The 22,599-nt window shown below is 53.0% G+C and overlaps 1 protein-coding gene across 1 annotated transcript in view; it reads left to right on the forward strand.

Moving 5' to 3' along the window:
- LOC122386550 (forkhead box protein O-like) overlaps window positions 1–22,599 on the forward strand; it is an 84,088-nt gene that overhangs the window by 46,743 nt on the left and 14,746 nt on the right. Inside the window, exon 2 of the mRNA XM_043375837.1 lies at window positions 20,651–21,250. Coding sequence (XP_043231772.1) covers window positions 20,651–21,250 — 600 coding nt within the window. The remainder of the gene's footprint in view (window positions 1–20,650; window positions 21,251–22,599) is intronic.

Genomic DNA, 22,599 nt, shown 5'->3' on the forward strand with positions numbered 1-22,599 from the left:
GCAGCCAGAGTTTTTGTGGCGCGTGCAGCCAAATATATAGCCGGGAGTGGTGGAAACGCGCAGCGACGACGCGGCGCTGGAGACAGGGAAGGGTGAAGTGAGTGTCAGGAGGAGAGAGGAGGGAGAGAAAGAAGAAGAGAAGCCGTGCAGCCACTGCGCCGGTATACGAACAGCGGCCTGGCACGCAATCTTCATCTTGCACTTTCCTCTATACTGCAATGTTCAGCTGTTTTGCCCTTTCGCCACTCAACTGCGCGGTGCTCAGAGGTCACCCGGGACTGTACGCGGCCTCGGGTACTCAGTCCACCGTCCTATCAGCCGCCGCCGCTGGCACGGTCACCGTTATTCATTTCACACCGCCTTTCTCCTCCCTTGCTCCCGTCGGTCCCTGCCTCTAACCCTCTCTCTGCCTCTGACCAGTGAGCCGAGGCGCCTCCGGCGGCACCTCGTGCGCCCGTCACCGTTAGACGAGCTGGCGACTGATTGCTTCTGACTGCTGACTGCTGACTGCTGACTGCTGCTGTTGATTGGCTAGTTGCTTACGACTGATTGCTTCTGACTGCTGACCGTTGATTGGCTAGCTGCTTGCAACTGGTTGCTTCTGACTGCTGACTTTGATTGGCTAGCTGCTTACGACTGATTGCTTCTGACTGCTTACTGTTGAATGACTAGCTGCTTACGACTAATTGCTGCTGACCGCTGCCTGCTGACTGCTAACGATTAAATGTTGCTGACTGCTGACGGCTGGCTGACTGCTTACGACTGCTGACTGCTGACTGCTGAGTCTACTGATCACTGACTGCTGAGTCTAGTCTGCTGGCCGCTGACTTCTGCCTATGCTACCGACTGTGGACTGCTGACTGATGACCGCTGACTGACGGCTGTTCACTGTTGACTGTTGACGGCTGACTGCTGTTTGCCGACTGCCGATTGTTTTATGTAAAAAATAATGGGTATGGCATTGGTGGCATTGATGACACATTTTCTAAGGAAGAAAGGAGGCAAAAAGAAACGGAAAAAACTAATTGATGCCTCTCTTTATCTATATTTCGTGTACTAAAAATACGGCACAAATAATTAAACCGAATATAAATAAAACTATCGCACTGTGCGATGTTATAGCAGATGCGATTAGGGCGGCTGTGATGCTCGCGGGTCGCCCGGTCCTGCCACATAGCAGTTCCACCAGAGTCCACGGGTCAGCGGGATCCCCCGCGGGCCGGCTCGAGATTGGCTGGAACCCGGGTCTTATCATGTGGCGAGTGGCCCGCGCTGGCGGAACTGCGCCGCGTTAAGGCCCACTTTAATGCGCCGGATAGTGCGCCGGTGAGCTCTACTGCCTGATAACGACTCTCGGTAAGATTTATGAAAATAGGGTTGCACACTGGCCCGCTGGGTGCGCCGCGCCGCGATGGTCGCTCTCTCGGCGGCACTGCGCTGCGATGGTCGCTCTCTCGGCGGTGCCGCGCCACTAAAGTCGCTCTCTCGGCGGCGCTGCGCCACGACAGCCGCCTGGAGACAGTGTCTGTAAGGTCGGCGCCAGGTACCTCCGGCTGGGGCCGCTGCGGGGCCGACTGCTGAGGAGATTGGGACTGAGGAATGCTGAAGAACCAGGGAGTAGTGGCTTAGGAACAGAAAAATGATAAGTCGTCCAGAACTGTACTTGATCGTTTTGATTTGAATATTGATAACTAAAATAACTAAGTCCTGTTTCTATAGTTATTGCGTCAAGAACATTCCGTTCACCTGTCAGTACCTATCTTACCATCTCGGCAGTGCAGTGGCAGGGGTCATACCCATCGGTGTTAGCTGGGTCATCGTGTACTGACTAATGTCACCAGGCGCCCCGACGTCTTAGCCTGGGTTTGCGTGGGACGTTGGCCCGCCAGTGTGACTCTGGCACCCATCGCTGGTGTCTATTTTGCCAGCCGGGACTCTGAATCGTCCCGACCCCGGTGCGTCTGTCCGCCGGGGATTCAGCCAGAGTGATTTATGACCGGGCTTTCCAGCAGAGCTACCGAAATAGATTCGTCATTCTTTATCTCAGTAATTAGACCTGCTATATCTCGTGTGCCAAGTTCAGTGGCGTCCAAGCCAGTAAGAAGTGTTGGTTCTGCTACATTCTGTATCCGATGAGATGGCTACATCGTGTTTTTGGCTGGGTATTTATGCTTGCAAGGTATTGCAGTTGGCTGTTTGATGCATTATAAACTCATTAATACCTATATTGCGTAAACCCAAGGATGCGACATTGTGCTAAATGTTAACACAGCTCAATACCTAAATCCGAAGGGCTGCTGAAGGTCAAAGGATTGGCTGAGCTGGGCCAACCAGTCAGCTGGGTCCAGATCCCACCGACCCCGATCGGCCCACGGCGCGCCGGCCTTCACTGCACGCGCCCGCAGCAGGAAGCGCTGCAGCGCTGCACTGAGGGCCGGCCGCCTACCTCAATACGTTGCACATTGTGCGCAGCAACGTTCAGGGACATGCGAGGCCGGCAAAAACTGGATTTAATGCATAGTTAGCTTCAAGGCCACAGGGCTGGGTTGCATGAGGAAACGGACGGCCGGCGCATAGTAATTTGGTAGCGCGCGTGGCTGCGGCTAGATTCCGTGTGTGCCGCGTCCCACGGCGGCGGAGCGGCGTGTCGGCGGACGTTCATCCGCCACCGCACGGTTTACCTGTTGACGCGACTCGGCCGCCTCAGGCTCGTCAGCACGGCGTCATAGAGTGTCACTGTCTGCCAGGGGTTGGTTTCATCAGAGGCTGCCGGGGGGGGGGGGGGGGCTGAGGGCCCGGCGGAGGGGGGGGGCTGGTGACAGGTCGCCCGGTGACGACTCGTCTGTCGCGGCTGTCACTCCGCCCCCCCCCCTCGGCGCCGCGGCTGACAGCCGACTGACGTCAGCCCCCCCTCGTCACTCGTGCAGGGGGGGGGCTGCACCGGCTCGGTGAGCGTGCGCCGGGTGCGTGTTGGGGTGTGCGCAGGATCCGGGTTTCAACTCGGAGGGGGCTGGCCAGTCTCACTGCGCGGTATACGTTGCAGTGGCCAGTGAGTGTGCTTACCACTACTCGCATACGGTTGCAATGGTGCACTTGACGCTGCTTGTACGATGTGCAGGCGACTTGCACTTATCCGTTATTTCTGAGATACGGGTCGGGAAGTTTTGCACGCACTGCCAAATACCGGCGAATAAAGCCCATCCCTAATTCATCTCCATTCATTATTACCTATCCGCTGTACCCAGTTATCCTTATCGCCATGAATATGCCAAAGGCCGCGGCCTGCACCGTTTTTCTATCACCACGCGGAAGCGTTCGCTGGCTACTCTGCGTCGATCAAGAAACATCCCGCCGTACCAGGCGAGTGACGTAATGAGTGTAAAAACACGACCGCCGGCACGCCGACACGAAAACCCAGCCATCGCACGTCGCGCGCCGCTTTTTGCCCGCTCGGGATGGAACTGTAATAGAAATGTTGACAGTCGCTAATGCTCGGCGCGCGAACGGCCGCGCCTGGCTGCCTGCTGATGGACAGCGGTCGGCCGCCGGCAGCGGGGCGGCTTCACATGACGCGGAGCGCCCAAGGCGTCGCCGAGGTGGCTTCACAAGATGGGGAGCGCTCGGTGCGTCGGGAAAGTTTAGGGCCCAGCTGAAGGGGAGACGTAGGATAGGAGGGAAATAATAAGATATGGGAGACATAGGAGACATGGGGTAGGACTAGGAGAGGCGTAGATGGTTCCATCTTAAACAAGAGCGACTGGCAGATAACGATGTCGACAGACTACATCCCGCTTGCGGCCGGACGATTTTTTGTTCGGGTGTCTTGCGGTACAGCCTACCGTTCCAGGCTGACAGCGAAGCTGAGCCAGCCGGCCGGGCGGCTATTTTTTGCGTGGCTGCCATGCGGGACAGTCTATGTTTCAGGCGGCTATTTCTGTCGCCATCTATTGGAGCGGAAGTAAGCTCATGGAAGCTCGGGCGCACGGTGGCTGGCGAAGGGCAGGCGCGGTCGGGAGGATGTCTGACACCTGACTGGTGACATCGATGACCTGTTGAGGACGGGGTCGACGGCGTACCGGCGGGTCACGCAGTCACTAGACTGCCAACGCATGGTGCCATCGGTACAGACTAGTGGTGTCAATCGGTTACCAAAATTTCGGTATACCGATACCGAACCAATACCGATTCGGTATTCGGTATTATATACCAAAAGCATTTGGTATTTTGTCGGTATTATGAAAATCAACTACTACCATAAAAGATTTGAAGCATTTTTGATAAACCTTCTGAACTCAAATTTGATTTGCTAAATGGTATTGGATGAAGAAAAATGGCAATCATGACACATTTCTCCCAAATGCATGATGTCCTAACAAATGGGCAAACACGTTAGCAGTAATATCAAACACACAAGTCTACCTATGTTAAATGGCAACTTATCAGTGCTAGCTTATTCCAATACCATGAGGATAATTATCTTACAAAGAAAGCTAATGTGGAAAACAAAATCATGTATTAATGTTTAACTTACTGTATGCTGGAAAACATACTTTAACTATCTTACTAAAAATTTCCAAAGCATTTATCAGCAACAAATTTGACTTTGTTTTGAGGAGTCTGTGATTGATCTTGACCCTGTCTTGCTCTACATTTCACTGCAATGCAAGTACATTATCCAAAACCCTGTTTTATACAGCACTAGCTTCACCATTATCATGTAATATTAAGGGCAGCATTTATCACTTCATCACCTCACAAATCCTCAACTTCCCTCAATTTCAAAAAGCCTCTGTTAATCACTGAACTGGACTGAGCGATCCTGTGGATAATTTATTTTCTTTAATTAGTGTTCACTTTCCTGCTCTCCTCAACAGATAGAGATCGCTAGCAATGTAATCAAAAGCATTCCTAAAATATGATTGGTTTTTGGCTTGATTCGCGCACAGCCGTTTCAAAACTGAACACATTTAGTCAAAAAACATTTTAATGTCGCAGCTGCGCCAAATACTGATTTAGCACAAAAACTTTAGTTTTTGAATTGAAAATAATTGAAAAACTTTGTTTTTCTTGTTCTTCATTTTTCAGCAATAGCAGCCTTCAATCTTTCTTGAAATAATTTAAAGATTCCAAAAACAAATGTATAGAATTTTTGACTAAAGTTTTCTAAAGCAAAAAAGAAAAAACTTTCTTCTATACAGCTCTGTGCCATGCAAATTGCAAATGGCCGCCGCCATTGTGTAAGAGATGACACGTGACATGTGTCAATGCTTCCGTAAAATTATAGACATTTTACTAAGCTTCCATCGCGATATCATTACAGTGGTGTCTGCTATCTATCAGTGTGCCTCGTAAGTAATTATTTAGCAAATTTTGTTGTGTTAAACATTTGTTAATGAAGAAAAATTGGCTGCGTCAGTATCGTCACCATCGCTACTTGGGTTGAACTCTAGGGGTATCATGGATTTTGTTTACATTAATGGTATAGCCCATCATTGTCAATAGGGTCACCATTTTTGGATCATGATAACACACTTAACCCTGCCTTGACCGGACTCGAATTGAATGACTTGAATTGAAACGTTTGATGGTTCGCCTTTGATGGTTCAGGCATGGCCTCAATATTGACTCAATATTTGTTAACTGACCTCAATATTTGTTTATAGTTACACAATGCAGTTATAAATGTGTTTTTCTTTCAATGCAAATTATTTAGATATTCCCTTATTTTTTTTGTTGCCTTATTTTAAAGTATTACCTTTCAATGCTTATCATAACTATGTCTTGAGAAAGTTTGAAGCGTTTTTTTTTTACTGATTTTCTGAATTCGGTATCTAGTCGGTATTTCCCCCCTATTTCTAAAAATCGGTTCGGTTTTGGTATATTCTCAGTGGTTTTGGTCGGTATCGGTTTGGTATTGGTTTTCAAAATTTCTGAAATTGACATCACTAGTACAGACCCGCATCGCCAGCGAGGTGTCGCCCGCACCGAGCGACCCGCTCTTAGCGCCTGTCACCAACCGGCTCTCTCCCCTCGCGTACTCTCTTTCTCTCTTGCTCTCTTCTCTCTCTCTCTCTCTCTCTCTCTCTCTCTCTCTCTCTCTCTCTCTCTCTCTCTCTCTCTCTCTCTCTCTCCCTCCCTCCCTCTCCGGGTGCCGCGGCCGTGGTGCACTATCTGCACCCATCTGCCCCCGCCGGCACCCATTCAGCCATGAATATTCAGTCGAACCGGCCGATCTGCCTACCGGGCTTGTGCGTTCCGCCGGCAGTCGAGCGGTGCGCCGTAATATACTGCAGGTCCCCGCGGCCCGCGCCGCCCGCGCCGCCATCACCCTTCACCGGGCGGCGGGACGGGGAGGGAGGGGAGCGGCCGGCTGGGACCTGTCGCCGACGCCGCGCCGGCTGCGTGCCGCCGCGCCCTTCAGCGCCGCTCACGCTCTGACACCGAGGGGGCGGCGCGGCGTGACGGCCGGCTGCACGCTGCACGGGCCGCGGCGGGGGAGGTGGCGCCGTGCGCACTGACCTGGGTTCAGGTCTGAGTCACCGCGCACTGCGCACTGACCTGGGTTCAGGTCTGAGTCACCGCGCAGTGCGCGCTGACCTGGGTTCAGTTCTGAGTCACCGCGCAGTGCGCGCTGACCTGGGTTCAGTTCTGAGTCACTGCGCACTGCGCACTGACCTGGGCTCAGGTCCGAATCACAGCGCACTGACCTGGGCTCAGGTTTGAGTCACAGCAGACTGACTTGGGTTCAGGTTTGACTCACATCGCACTGACCTAGGCTCAGGCCTTATTTGCAGCTCGCTGACCTTGGTTCAGGTCTGACACAGCATACTGCCTTGGGCTCAGATTTGAGTCACCTCACTGACCTGGGTTCAGGTCTGAGCCGTCGCGCACTGACCTGGGTTTAGGTCTGAGTCAGAGCGTACTGACCTGGGTTCAGCTCTGAGTCACAGTGCACTGGCCCGGGTTCAGGCCTGATATATAGCACACTGAACTGGATTCAGGTCTGAGTTACAGCGCACTGACCTGGGCTCAGCTCTGAGTCACCACCCGTTGACCTAGGTTCAGGTTTGTGTCATTGATCTTGGCTTACAACTGAATTCTGATTCACAGCCATCTTGCAGCGTGGCGTCCCTCTGCTTTGATAATCTGCGCTGCACCCGTCGTGACCTGATTCAGAGCCTGCGCAGAGCACCTGCGCAGACGCACAATGCGCCGCTGAATGTGTCGGCGGGCGGCCGCACGTAGGCGGCCCTCACGTCCAGGAGGCCTGTGTCCGGGTTGTGCAATCATTCCTCGCATAGCGGGACTGTTTGGATTGTGAAATGCGTTGCTGGTCGGTCGGGCTCTTCCATTGAGTCTAGACATTGCACGCTAAGGACATACCCTACACAGCGCGACAGGTCGAGCCTGGCGTTGCGGATCAGTGCAGACGAGGCGATATTCGTATTTCAGCGCCCAACCGTCCTCTTGGTGATGCCCGCGCCACCCCACGCCAGGCGGCTGGCCGGCTCGGTGCCAACTTCCACCCGTTCGGCCAAGGCCGCCGGCCCGCTGCCGACTCGCCGCGAATTCCGGGTAAACGACCGCCGAGGCGCTACGCAGAGCGGCGCCCGCTCACGCACAACCCGCCGGTGCCGGCACGGCGGCGACGCGTGACCGCCGCGCCTCCACTCGGCCGCCGCCTCCCACCCTCTCCCTCTGCTCGGATACTCTGCCGGGCGAGGAGCGGGTTGTGCGTGTGCTCCGGCTCGGTATACGGGACAGGCAGGCGAGAGCCGGCGACGGGCTGCCCCGGCGGGCGACGATTGAATTAATTATTCAGGTATGCCATCAGCCGGTGACGGTGGGATGTCGGACTGCGGACTGCGCTGGGATTGCCGGGTCCACTGGTCGGGTGTGAGGAGCCCCCCGGTCGGCCCTGTTGCCGCCCGCCCCAGTGTCAAATGGCAGCCGCTTCAGTCGGCTGCCGGCGCCGCGGCTATTGATTGAGCGGGTCGTGCATGCAACGGCCTCCGACCCCGCACCCGACCCCGCTGCCCGACCCCACTGCCATCGCTGCCATCGCCACCACTATACCGCTGCCGCGACGGGCCGTTGATATCTGACCTGGCGCAATGGGAACCCCGTGGTGCAGACAGCGAGGGTCAAACAGTAACAGTACCGCAGCATAAGACTCCGGGCCGGAGGAAGGGGAGTAGAAGGCAGCTTTTTTGTAGGTATGAGGAGGTTAAAAAATAAACAGTAGGTGAACAATCCATATAACGGTACGACTATCTGTTCATTATAATTGTTCATAGATATCGCTCATTTTCGGTAAATGTTTGATTTTTACTGTTCAGTCTTATATCCAGACTTGTAAACGATTCAAAAAAATTCAATCAATTCAATCACGACTCACTTGATGAAATGACCGATTCAATCATAACTCAATCAAACAGTCTGATTTTCCAAGCGATTCAATCACGACTCATGGACCTTGTGATTCAACTCAATCACGACTCATCCCATTATCAGTGATTCAGGGAATGACTCAACTCATGATTTAACTCAACGCGATTCAATCAAGATGTTATATAAAATTTATACATATGTGATATCAATTCAAGACATTTTTGGAAACTGATACAAAACAGATACCAACCAAATACACTAAGAAAATACCGAAAATCATAGAAAAGTACTGAATCTATACTGAACTCAACAAAGCTGTAGATATTTATATAAATACTGTGTAAAGATGATAATTTAAGTACAGAAAAGACAAGCTCTGTTACAAATGAAGCTACCAGAGGACTTATAAAAATTCATTTATCTGCTTGGCGCTTGCAAAAGGAAACATGCAAAATTGCACAGGACACTACCACATATTATCAGCATCATCGAAAAGGACCAAAATTTGCAAATCAATTGTGATACCCAAACTAAAATAGCTGGTGATCAGCCATTAAAGAAATATTGATGGATACTTTATGAAGCAGTGGTAAAGCCGGTAAAGCATTACACAGGACTAGACATTTTCGGCGTGCTACAAGTTTTCTTTACTATCAAGAATACGGAATATCGACACATACGAAGCTATTCAATAGTTACATAATATAAACTGAATGCTCTCACGATAAAACTACCTCAACCATCCATATCTTCAATGACAAAATAACAATTCCAAGCCCAATCCACGACACCAAACTTCATACGCGGCGGAGCTGAGTTGCAGGTTGTAAAGGCCTGGCTACCAGGACGCGTTTTCTGCGTGGGTTTTTTGTTTTTGCTTTTGCGAGTTTGCGTGATTTGCATAATACGGTTCTAGAAAGGAACGATATTATGTTTTGTTTTTGTTATATATAAAAACTTTAAGTATTAAATTATCATAAAAGGTTTTATTAATGTTTATATAATATACGCAAAACATGCAAGCTCGCAAAAAACGCACGCAGAACACGCATAGTGTAGCCAGGCCTTTAGTACTGAAGTACGCATGCGCCAAGTGGGCAGCCATCTTTAATTTAGCAGCAGAACCATGGATTACTTTGAACTATATAAAATACATAGTTTATATTTTTAGATTCAATTAAGCATATTTATGCATGCGTGTAAAACAGTTTTTTATCCTGTCCAATTCATTAAAGAAAAATATCCAACAGTAGAAATCTAAATTGGTTTGGTAATATGCAATGTATTTAGCCCAGCACTAGGTAGTTGCAGCGTATATTGACGCAGCTGTGACATAAAAGCGTATTTTGCGTGGTTTGCATGTGGCAAATATTGCGAGCAGTCTGGCAAATCTCTTAATCCGAATTTAGCATCGAATGCAAAACTGTTAGCGGTCCTCAAAACTAGAAGGTGAAGAACACCAAACGGATAAAATTGTTTGTTGAGCTATGAAAACAATAGTTTTTGGGTGATGGTGGAGGTGATGGGAAGGTGGTTGTTTTTAATACCTAGTAGGGTATGTATCTACTTTTTGCCATTGTATCTTTACTTTTGTGTAATTGGGAGCCACCACGGCAATATGTGACAGATCCATCAACGCTCATAAGCCAAGGTATTCCAATTATTTACGTTGATAGGTAAACGCTGATTCTGCTGGGAAATGTAAAGTGAGTGAGAAGACCATGGGTTAGATCAAGCAATTTATGACCCTTAGCCCAAAATCAAATCAGTAACTAAGGTTACCAAATTATAGTGTAAACATGCATTGTGTATTCATCAATATGTTTTGCTTGCTCACAAATGTCCTGATGAAACAGGGTATTGAAAATATAAAGATTAACATGATATCTAAAACATGTGTGTTGAGCAATGTGCGCCTGCTTACTGCTACTGTTAACTTGATTACCATACTGATTTTAGGGCACTGGAAAGAAACTTTACATTCTTTTTTTCATCTTCATGCACTGACATTTATGTATAATTTTGTGTTTACAGTTTGATTAAAACTTAAAACAATTTTTTTTCAATAATGATAGCTGTGCGCATTTATAATACTGACAAAATACCTAAAAATTTTGCAGTGCATTGTGTGTGACTATGATGCTAATCCACATATATTTCTACATAATATAGTACTAAATATGGTCATAACTTCAATTTCCAGCACATGGTTATTGAATCATTTTGTTAATTCAATCAACTTGAATCGATGAGTTGCCGATTCAATCACTTGCAGTTGCCATGTGTGACCGATTCAATCAGGATTCATATGGTGACAAGAGGTGATTCAACCGACTCAATCACAGTGAGTCGGCATTTTCAAGCGATTCATGAGAATCGATTCAATCAGAGTTGAATCGCTTACAAGTCTGCTTATATCAACAACGCTCGGAATGCACGAGAGCATCGTCTATTGTTCTACGCATTTACTTGGTTACGGAAGAGGCATCACGATCACGGCGTGCTTGCTTTTCGTTTTTACCCGCATTGCTGTCTTTTTCTTTTCCGTTGCAAACGGTGCGCCCTAATAAGTCGATAGCTTTATTTGAAATAAACCGAATGTATTGTTGTGCTATTTTGTTATTCTTCTAAATATTCACTCAATTCAGTCTTCATACGATCATTAGTTGCTTTGTCACTCATCCACCAATTCTGTCTACCGCGCCGTCATGTCGACGCCGTACACGTCCCGCAAATTACGCGCTGCTCTAACCTTTCCTCGAGTGGGTCTAAAATTAAAATGGTGCCGAAAACACGATGCTCCGCTGCGGGTTCGGTTTAATTTGGGGCTTCATCAATTACGGCAGCGGCTCTGTGAGCGCCGCCGGCCGCCTATATGCCACCAGCGCTTATTGCCGTGTATTTTAATAAGCGTGCGCCGCGCCGCCGCACCGCCGCCGCAGGGCTGCGCAGATATCGTCGCTGGTTGCGCCGGGATTGCCGCCGGCAGCGGTCGCGTCGCTGCACGCCACCGTGCGCCGTTTCATCTGCAGTTATGAAATGTCACCGAGCGGTGGTCGCCTCCGGCGCCGCGGGCCGCCGCCTGGAGCCGGTAATAAGCGGCGTATCGGAGCGGCTCGGCTGGCCCCGGCAGCTGCGCCCTCTCCTTCCCCGCTACATCCATCTATCCCCTCCCCTCCCCTCACCTTCCCTCCCTCCCCGGTTCCCAAGTTCACGCACAGCGCGGCGGGCGCGCTATTTTTGGGCGGATCACCCCGTTCATGGGTGGGGTTCGACCACTGCTCCATTATCACTGAGCATTCCGTCGCCCCTGACCATTTTTGACCGTTCATGAATATGTAAATGTGGCACTGTGCGTTCGGGGGAGAGTCGCGGAGATCGGCCGCTCGGGGACGGGCTCTGTGCGTGCGTTGCGCGTCATCCGGCCGCGGCCGCTCGGCGCTGAAAGGGAAAAATCTCCGCCGGGCCCGTGACAAAGGAGGCTTTTGACGGACGACCGGCCGGCGGGCGGTCAACTGCATCAATGGACACGAATGAAATGTGGAAAATTGACAATGGCTGGCTACTGAAGGGTTACAGAAAAGATTCGGACCGATTACACCCGTGGGACAAAAGACGGCGACGCAGGACCAGAGATCCGGCCGGAACGCACAAAATGGCGGCCGTGTCGGCGCGCGCGGACGTCGCCGTGACGCGTCGCTCGTACTGCCGTGCCGTGACGTGTCGCTATGTGACGTCGGCTGCGCCGTGACGCCGGCAGGACCGGCGCTTTATCGCCGCGCGCCGCTGCCGGGGCGGCTGATTATTTTAATTACCGTGTTCCCGGGTGCGGCTACCGGCCGGTGGCGGTGGCCTAATGGCCCCAAATTGGAGCGTCCGTCCATAGAGGTCCGGCTTCGGCTCCCTTCAGTTCACCCATTGTGGCCTCTGATCACCATGCACTGGCTGTAATGACGAAAAGAATCGAACAGACCATTGGCAACCATGGATCTTGTCCTATCTTGATCTTAATTATGTTACTGCTTCCTGAAAAAATGGCATTTAGCCCTGTCACTTACAACTAAAAATGAAACTAACAGAAGATTGGTTTTATAACCACCGACCCAAACAAAAAAATCATCATCAAGCAGTTCACTGCCACTTGCAAAATCATATTTTCCGTAAGATGAGCGGCAGTATTGCCGATGCTTGTAGCTTTCAGTACGTTTGCTGCAAAACGTTTCTTTCTTGGGATCATCCCGGTTATTCAGTCTAACCATGATCACACCCCCGTCTTATACAAGACACAAGACGACACAACAGACTCGGGTTGCCATTCATCAGAAGGCCTGGGGTGGTCACCTGCGGTCAGTTCAATCCAAGGTCTCCGCCTCCGGTAGTCGTCGGTCGCCGCCGCAAGTCGAATGAGCTCGCTCGGAAGCAACAGCCGCTGTGAGGAGGCCTATTTGTTTGTGCCTCACGCCCCGGGCCGAGCCAGAGCGGATTACGGGGGCGTTTTATTTGGTTGAGTCGGCTCGGCAGTGGTGCGCGGCGTACGTGCCTGCTGCCAGCCGATTCTAGACCGCTGCCGCCTCCTCTTTCTCTATGCCTTCGTCTTTTCCTCCGCCGACCATGTTCGACTCGGGATAGCGTTCCTTTTAATTTGCGTCTCGGCTGGCAAGCGAGCCATTTCTCGGCGTGGGGCGTGCGCCCAGATTGTGTCCGACATCGATTTTCAATTTAATTCCAATAATGTAACATTTGGCCTGACACTCTGACACCCGGCTGTTTTATAACGGGCCCGATCAATGGCGAGTCAAACAGAGCGTGCCTGGCTGAGCCTGCGCCGGCCCAGAGAGGCCGTCAGATGTCCCAGTCACCAGTCGGATGGTGCTGTGGCTGTGTTTGGTGCCGTTGGTACTGTTGGTCTGTAGCGCTCAACTGATGTTAGCCACAGTAGATATGAGACGGTAAAACAGAGCTTGAGCCGAAAGAGGGTGTAGCGCGATTGTGCCACCCTCATTCTCAAGTCTCTCTGCAGGCAATGGACAATATGTACAGCTGAAGGTGAGCGGTGGGCAGGTGGATAATGCACGGTTACGCATGTGGAACAGGTGAACAGTGGACGACACACAGCTGGACAAATGGACAGGTGCAGGCATGTGACGGCGAACAGGTGGACAGTAAACAGTTCACAATGGACGTTATGAGACACTACCGGGTAGGCATGTGGAAAAGTGGACGGCACACAGCTGGGCAGGTGGACAGATGGACAGCTAGTGACAGACAGGTAGCTGGGGTCGTTCTCTTGTATCGGTGTCACCGAACACCGGTTCAGAGACAGACAAGCTGAAACCTATCCGGCCCCATAACCGGTGTCTGTAATATCTGAACCGATGCGGAGCTGCAGAGAGATACAGTATGACTAGTCGAGGAACCAGCCACCCACGCTCATCCCGACCAGGGCCGTGGTCGGCGATTTATTATTATTCCGCAGACGGGTCGCGGATACGGCGCCTTTTGAGCTCCCAGTGCCCTGGAGAACCGGCTCGACTGGTCGGATTTGATACGCAATGAGCCAACGGAATGGAATGGCCACCAGGACGCTGGCATTTGACAATGTCGAACATTGAAGCGGTGGGTGGGCTAGTTTCTCTCGTTCTCTCTCTCTCTCTCTCTCTCTCTCTCTCTCTCTCTCTCTCTCTCTCTCTCTCTCTCTCTCTCTCTCTCTCTCTATCTCTATCTCTATCTCTATCTCTATCTCTATCTCTATCTCTATCTCTATCTCTATCTCTATCTCTATCTCTATCTCTATCTCTATCTCTATCTCTCTCTCTCTCTCTCTCTCTCTCCCTCTCTCCCTCTCTGTTATATTATTTCTGACTTTTTCGCTTTTTTACTTATCATTCGACCTCTGAAATGGGCTGTTCATCGAAGGTCGGTGGCGAGGGTCGGTCGGTTGTATCGCTCCGATCCAGAGCTGTGAGCCGGCAGAGGCAGGGCGGGCGGTGGCAGGGCGGGGTGGAGGCGGGGTTGCCGTTTCTCAGCTCGCCGCCGCCTGGCCGGGTTTATTTGACGGCGCTGTCGAACGGCAGAGGCGGCGGCGCCATTACCATTCCACCAGTGAGCCTCCCGCCGCCGACCCTGCGCCGACAGCCGGTGCCGATCCGACGGCCGGCCGCCACTGCAGCCGAAATTAGAGACGCTTCATCATCGTCACAGGCGCGCCACTGTGCCGGCCGGGTGCGCTGGCGGCGGTGACCCAGCTGATCGGACTTTTTGTCGGCGGAATGTGACCTGTGGCGTCGACCGGCGCGGCCGGCGCCAGCTGTGACAGACTCATTACGGACGCCGCTGGGGAAATCGGTCGGCCGCCCGCGCCCCGCCCGCCGCGCTCATCCATTAACCGGGGCCGATTGTGGCGTCCGCCGCCCGGCCGCGACTGACGGGCCGAACCGGAATAGTCTCACTAACCATCCGCACCAATCATCTGCAACATAGACACGACTCATTTCTGTAACATCAGGAATGCGCTAAAGATGCATTGCAATATGCATCAATCACTGTAAGGGACATTTCCTACTGCTTACGAGTCCGCTCTTTCTCAACACTTAGCCCACCGTCATCTTTCAGTCCGCGTTTTTCCCTCCCTTCCCCTTTTCATTTTCACACTGCTCGCTCCGAGGTATCAGCCCACATCTCCTCTTTTCCCAGTCCAACCTCTCTCACACCACGCCCCAGTCCACTCTCCCTCCTCGCCTTCCGCCGTCCACCGTCGGCCGGACAGAGCGGCTCTGCTATGCGATAACTGGCGTGGCCATTCTGCACCGTTCCAATCGACGGCGGCTCGCCCGACGCCGCCCGGGTGATAATGCCGCCCAATATGGGAGCCGGTCACCTCGGGGGCGCCGGGCGTCTCCGGAGACCCGTCGACCCGACCGACGACCCGCTGACCGACCCAGCAACCCGCCGACCCGCCGAACAGCCGTCTGCTGGGTTATATCTGACCGTGCATCCTCGACAGCCGCGCGTCAGTTATATAACGAAATTATTCTGCAACGAGTCTGCCGTATAGCTGACGAGTTTGCAGAGGCAGTTATATATTTAACTATTTGCCGTATGCGTATTTTCCGGTGGGGTGATTCATGCATATCCATTCTGGAGAAGTCTGACGCGTCGACAGACATATGGTAGCGAGACGAATGATGAGCGCGCGTGGGCGACCACACACAACTGCAGCGGTGCTGCGCACTATTGTGGCTTATCATAGGCTGAATGTTTGGAGCTGCCCACTTTCCTTTTGCAGGATATATAACAAGTGAATAGTTTCGACATTTGTTGCTACATTGCGACGAGGGTAAACTTATTTTCGTCTCTTCCTCATGGTCTCTGCAAAGGCTCCTGGCTCCCAAACTCTCCTCTTGCTCTTGCTGCCTCTGCCGAGTGGCAGCAGCTGCAGGGCACAGCAGCCATCCCTGCACCATCTAGAGCAGTTAGCTGGCTGACGTGTGCGCACACACACACATACACACAGTGCACGGTGCTGCGCCCCGGGCGATCAGCCGTCACTGACTGTTGGCCTTGACGTTACAGCCACTGACGTCCGCCGTCACCAGTGACGTCTGGTGACGGCGCACCGATCGGGGTGCAAGGTCTCAGCATCCACAGCACTGCCGGTAGCGGCTCCCTCCCTCCCCTCCCCCGTTCATCGTCTGGGCTCTGCCTTATCTCAGGTCAGCAGGCGGACCTGCTGCGCCGATTTGTGCCGCGGTACCGGCCCGGAGCTTAGTTCCGCAGATTGGGGCCGGAAACGACAGGAGAGCCGTGATCGGGCCAGTAGCGGTGTCTGCAGAGCTCAGAGATCGAGTACAGGATGAGGACTGTGGCCGCCGCGTTGGTCAAGACACTGGCATGATGCCTGCCCCGTTGGTATAGCAGGCGGTTCGTCCCCGACACATACTCGGTCGTCTTCGGTCGCTGAAATTATTCAAGGAGCGATATTGGCAGCCAACTTTACCGCCAGACGGGAACTCACAAGTTCCAAGAACCGACTGAACTGGGCTGCCTATGCGCAGTGATGTTTGCATGAGAAATTCGGAGACCTTCTGAAGGCGTGATTGGATTGCAGCATCTGCAATGCCTGCTCCGAATCATACCAGCTCTACGCAGCTGGCACCGCCACGGAAAACCCCCGGTTGCCGTCCCCTTTCGTACGTCTAGCCGGCGGGGCTCGGTCCACCCCGTTATCGCATGGCAATCCATTTGCGCTCATTGTGAATTCAGCGGCGATGGAGGGCCGTGGACACGCTACCGTAGGGCGGCGGTCGACGCGACAGGCCGACGGCCGTCGACCGTAGACACGCCGTGGGCTCAGTTTAATGTCGTAGGTAGCTGGTTGTGGCATTCATTCGCGGCCCGTGGGACCCTGTAATGGCCTCCAGGGGCCGGAAGGGGTGCTGACCGCAGCCTGTCGCCGCCGAGGACACGAAATTGGCGACTCTACGGACGTTTAAACGTCGCATGGGTACTTGGCTGGAAATTATGAGTGCTGCAGGGCTTCACTGCTAATAGGTCCAAAAAATGTAAAAAGTCACGCGTTGTTAATAGCATTGCTAACAACTAGCTAATGCAACCGTCGGTGGTAGTAGGTAGCATGGCTGATGTGCCGATTATTCAGATATGATTTTGATGCTTCGACTGCGGGATAGGTTACCGACAGGAAATGCGATCACCCTGATAACGTCACCCGTCCGTACCGGCGGTGACACGGTGGACCTCTGATGTCTGTCGGCGTGCCGGGTGATAATATTAATGTCATCCGATTCTGACAGTTGCCCGTAGTGCTAAATTTATCAAGATAGGTAATTATCGGAATTTACTTAGTTATTATACACGATTGACGAACACCTCGATGTCACTGGCACTGCTCATCGCTCTCCCCTGCCTACAGAGGCCGCCTCTCGCCCCGCGCGACGTTACAACGTCCCGGGGGCGGCGCTCCGCAGTCCGCAGCCAAGGCGGCGGCCTGGCTCCCTGCCGTCCGTGGTGGGGTAGGTCGGACGGCGTGATGCAACCGACGGCCGCGCCGGGCCGCTCCGGTCCGCCGCGGTCGGCCGTAACTCAGAGCGTGCCCCAATTATGGACGGCTAGACGTCGTGCCGCACGGCCGGCGCCGGCGAGCAGCACGAGGCCCGCTGCAACGGGCACGCCCATGGGTTGGCCTGGGGGCTGGTGGATGAGGATGGAGAAATGGGGACTGTGGGCTGTGGACTGGGCTGAAAACTGTGGACTGAGGGTTGTGAACTAGGGACGGTGGACGGTGGACTGTGAAGTGGATGATGCAGGTTCGATGAAGTGACGCGGCGCCCACGCCGGAGGCTAGATGCCGACATCTGACCCAATTACCTAAGTTTGGCCGTTTAACCCTAGAACGCCTAGGGGGGGGGGGTTGTATCAACCCCCCCCCCTGAGGTTTTTTCAAAGTGCACGCTAAACGGCTTGTCGTAGCGGGCTGAAATTTTCAATACCCTCTGGGGCAACCTTTGCGCATCTTTTGCCGAAAAAAAATTGATCGGGTCATGTCAGGTCACGGAGTTATGACGTCATAAGAGGTACAGCCTCCGGCCGACAGTTACCAAACGTGTGCGCCGAATCCCTAGGTTTTCTGCCGGTGATACCCACATTGTTTGATGGGTCATGATGAAACTTCCCATGCATGTTGGGGCAAGCATTGGCTATCGTGTGGTGCAAGAAAATTGACCGGGTCAGGTCAGGTCACGGAGCTATGACGTCACAAGAGGAACAGCGTCCGGTACTATTTTTGAAAAGCGCCCGAACCACTATTTTGCTAATTCTTGTCACCTCAATGGGAATATGCAGCAATATTAGCTTCTATAGGGAGCAAATGGACCTCCCAAATCCAAAAATACAATCAGATTTCAAAAATTTAAATTTTGATTTTTCGAATTTCTGCCGCCGACTGTGACCTTGCCGACTTCCGGCGCTCCCAACGCGCCATTTTTAGAGCTAGGGAAACGAAATACATACCAAACGATAGAGAATTGATCAAGGAACACGATAGTGAAGGTTTCAAGTCGATATCTCGCACCGTTTTGCCGCAATCGCCGCGGAAAGTTGAAAAAGTTTGATTTTTTTCGGAAAATTTGACCTTTGACCGGTCATAAGTAGGTCAAATGTTGACCTAGGACAAAAAAATATACCACCAATCGCGAGATCCCGTTGAGAGCAATCCGTTGGTTTTTTCCGCTAAGCTCTACGACCTTCCGTTTCGAAACGCCAGGGGGGGGGGGTCGTAACAACCCCCCCCCCCCTGGTCGTTCGTGTTATGAGAAATGGCCTGGTCGTGCGAGGGTTAAAATATTGTAGAGTGATGGAGGTTAGGAGATTGATCAGTTATCGTGCGATAGGTAGGTAAATTTGTATTGTGGAATTCATATTTTTGAGGTAAACCGCTTAAATACAGAAGCTTGGAAAATGAAAAACTCAGTGGTGTAGGCAATTTTGTTGATGACCAATTTTGTTCCGGAGATTAATCGAACGATAACGTCATCGAACGGTGACGTCATTGCTCTGTGACGTCATCACCGCGATACCGTCACCCGACACTGCAGCATTGGGTGGGTGTCGACTGAAGGCTGAAGGCCTGGGTGGGTGTGTTAGCTGTCAACTGACGGCTGCAGCTCTGGAAAGGTGTCAACCAACAGCTGCAGCTCCGGGAGGGTGCAGGAGCTGACGGCTGCCACTCCGATTGGCTGGCAGCCACCGCTGGCAGCCGGTGGCTGCAACTCGGGTGGCTGGCAGCTGGCGGTCGCAGCTCAGGCAGATGGCAGCTGACTGCTGCAGCTCTGGGTGGCTGATAGCTGTCAATGACAGTTCTAGACTGCTGGCAGCTGACAGTGGCAGCTCAGGCAGCTGACAGTGGTAGCTCACGCAGGTGACGGCTGGTGGTTGCAGCTTATGGCCGGTGCATGCAGCAGCTGACTGCTGCAGCTCTGGGTGGCTGGCAGCTGGTGGCTCCAGTTGTGCAGCAGTCTAGTCCCTCGGGAGGGCTTGATGGTTCTGAGAACTGACGAGTGACAACCGACTTTTCAGTGCATCGCTCGCTGCTGTCAGTGGACAGTGGGCAATTGAGCCGGAGCGTGCAGAACGCGGAAGGCTGAGTAGGCTGGCAAAAGGACAACAATTCCAGCTCCTCTGTCTGTCGTTGCTGCCACTCCGTCTGCCGGCCCTGCCCCGTCATCTGCCCCGTTCGTGCGCCAGTGCAGTGGCAGCGGCCCGGCGCCGACTGCCGACTGCCGGCTGCTGGCTCTCACCAGTCACCCGGCGGCACGGCAGCCCGTTGCGCAAGCTCCTCGGCCGGCTCCGCTCGTATGAATCCAGCCTTAATCGCCGCTCGGCAGCCAGCCAAGGGCGCTCCAAGGGCGCGCCGCGCCGCCCCGCCGCCTGACGGGGTTTCCTGTTGCACTCGCTCGGTTTGGTCGGTGACTGGAGCCGACCCGACCCGGTCCGGCCCGGCGCCAACTCACGCACACCGGATCAGCCGAGATGACATCAGTGCGGCGCTGAGCCTGCCGCAACAGAGCGCTGAGCTGAGCGCTGAGCCACCCGCTCAGACAGGGCCTACCTCAACTGGGAGCGGTCAGCGTCGAGCTGAGGGGCCATCCTGACAGGGCCGACCTCATCAGCGCCTAGGCAGAGGAGCAGCCCGCTCCTCCGGTAGAGCCTGTCTTACCATCACGGGACTGGACCTACATCAACTAAAAGTTGATTAATTAGTCTGCAACGCTTCCCACATTTTACACCGCTTGTCACCATTCCACTTTTGTCATCATTCCACCATTCGCCATCATTACCGTGCCGAAGTGCATGCCTCGCGAACCTGCTGCACGTCACAATGCAGTGGACGGGCATTGCCGACTGGTGTTGACAGCAATACGCGTCGAAAGGAGGGCGGACTCGCGAGGTGTTAGTGACCGGTCAAGGCCGATCGAGCGGGGAGCTGCAGCACTGCCGGGCCGCTCTGTTTCAAAGCCATATCGGTGACACCAGTTGTGAGATTTGACCCCGACGATGAAACTGTGACCCCTTGTGACAGTATTGATGACGTGATGTGAGACTGCCGCTTCTACCGATCTATGTAATGTGCGAGTTTACATAGTTGGATATAAAATAAAATTTCAGACGTTTACAGTATGCTCAGAACCCGATGCACACATTTACGTTCTTCATCGTTGACACGCCTGATTTCGATCTGTTTCAGAATTCGATCCGGCACAACTTGTCGCTACACAGCCGCTTCGTCAAGGTGCAGAACGAAGGCACCGGCAAGTCCTCCTGGTGGATGATCAACCCAGACGCCAAAACGGGCAAATGCACGCGCCGGAGAGCCACGCTCGAGACCTCCAAGTACGAGAAGAAGCGGGGCCGCGCCAAGAAGAAGGTGGACGCGCTGCGCTCGGGCATGGAGCACACGCCGTCGCCGTCCTCCTCGCTGGGTGACGGCCTGGACGTGCGGTTCCCGGAGAGTCCGCTGCACTCTGCGGGCGGCTACCTGGGCGCCCCGGGCGACTACCGGCAGCGCGCCGGCTCGACGGCCTCCTCGTGCGGCCGGCTGTCGCCGCTGGCCGCCTGGCCGTACCGACACCGGCTCGACTCGTACCAGCAGGAGCAGCTGGCCGAATCCATCGACGGCGGACTCAAGTTTGAGTCGGCCGTGCCGCTGGCCTACCGGGGCATCAACGGCTACGGCATGTACGGCGGCGGCGCGCCGGCCGGCGGCCCCTTCTCCCCGGGCGGCCTGATGGCGGGCCCGAGCGGCCGGCCAGCCGACCAGCCGGGCGACCACTACAATGGCATGCAGGTGAGAATAACGGGCACTGCAACGGCATGCAGGTGAGAATAATGGGCACTACAGCGGCATGCAGGTGAGGGCACTGAGCACTTCAGTGGCCTGCAGGTGAGGTTACTGGACATTATACCTATCAGCGGCCTGCAGGTGAGTTTACTATACACTTTAGCTGGTAACAGGTAAGAGCATGTAGGTAACACTACAACGGCCTGCGGGTGAGGGTACCGACTACTGATCACTACAGCAGCAAGCAGGTAAAGCGTCAAAGATTTATATATGGCTTCCAAATGGATTCCGATAAAACGCAAAAAAGGCCCAATGCTGCTTGCGTTTTACTTGCGGTGTAGTTTTACCTTATCATTTCTATGCTCTCTATTTTGTTTTTAATACAATGTCCACCGAAATTTTCTAGAAATAAATACTTAAAATACGACTGAACCGAATTTTTGAACCCATGTCCTGTGTTAAGTCTAACAAAGTGTATTTAATTAGAATTGAAATGTAGTTGAACGAGCATGCTAATTGTTATAAATCTCCCGGTAAACTTTACATACCTGTTATTTGGGCGTTGACACACTTTCACGCCCTGTTCCCTTTTCTTTTCGTCCCTCTTCTCTCTTTTACGTCATTATGCCGTTCCTGAACCTATTATTTTTCCTATTTTTCTATTTCATGCAATGCCAGATGAAATATGCGACGCATATCTAGAATTTCTTTATGATGACCTATACATTTCTCGTCAGTCTGCGACGGCAGTAACTCAAACGACCGTAATATCCAGCTCTGCCCCAAGTAATACGAAGGGACATAAAAGTTATTAATGTCCGCAGTTTGTAGAATTGCTCCGGACTTCCAGAGGCCATTCTGGATTTAGAGAGCGGGCCGCGATGGGTTTTATTGGCCTCCAGATGGCACGTCGGTCGCCGCTGTGACGGCTCGATCCCGGGATGGCATCCATTCTGCAGTCCCCTGCAGATGGCACCGCGCGATCTTGGCGGCTCGGCTGAGCTGAATTTGACCTATTTCAGTTTTACCGACGGCTGGACATCAGCTACCTCAATTCTACCGTCGGCTGGACCTAACCTGCCTCAATCCTACAGTTCTACCGACGGCTGGGCCTGACCTACCTCAATTCAGCCGTCGGCTGGACCTGACCTGCCTCACTGGTATCGTCGGCTGGACCTGACCTACCTCACTGGTATCGTCGGCTGGACCTGACCTGCCTCACTGGTATCGTCGGCTGGACCGGCAGCTGCGCCTGACCTACCTCACTCCCGCCGTCGCGTCGGTTAGGACTGACCTGCCTTACACCGGGGAGTCATCCAGGCTAGGACTGACCTGTCTCAGTCGCGGGGCTAGCA

The sequence above is a fragment of the Amphibalanus amphitrite genome, unplaced genomic scaffold, assembly GCF_019059575.1.
Source record: "Amphibalanus amphitrite isolate SeventyFive unplaced genomic scaffold, NRLGWU_Aamphi_draft 000255F_arrow, whole genome shotgun sequence".
Lineage (NCBI taxonomy): Eukaryota > Metazoa > Arthropoda > Thecostraca > Balanomorpha > Balanidae > Amphibalanus > Amphibalanus amphitrite.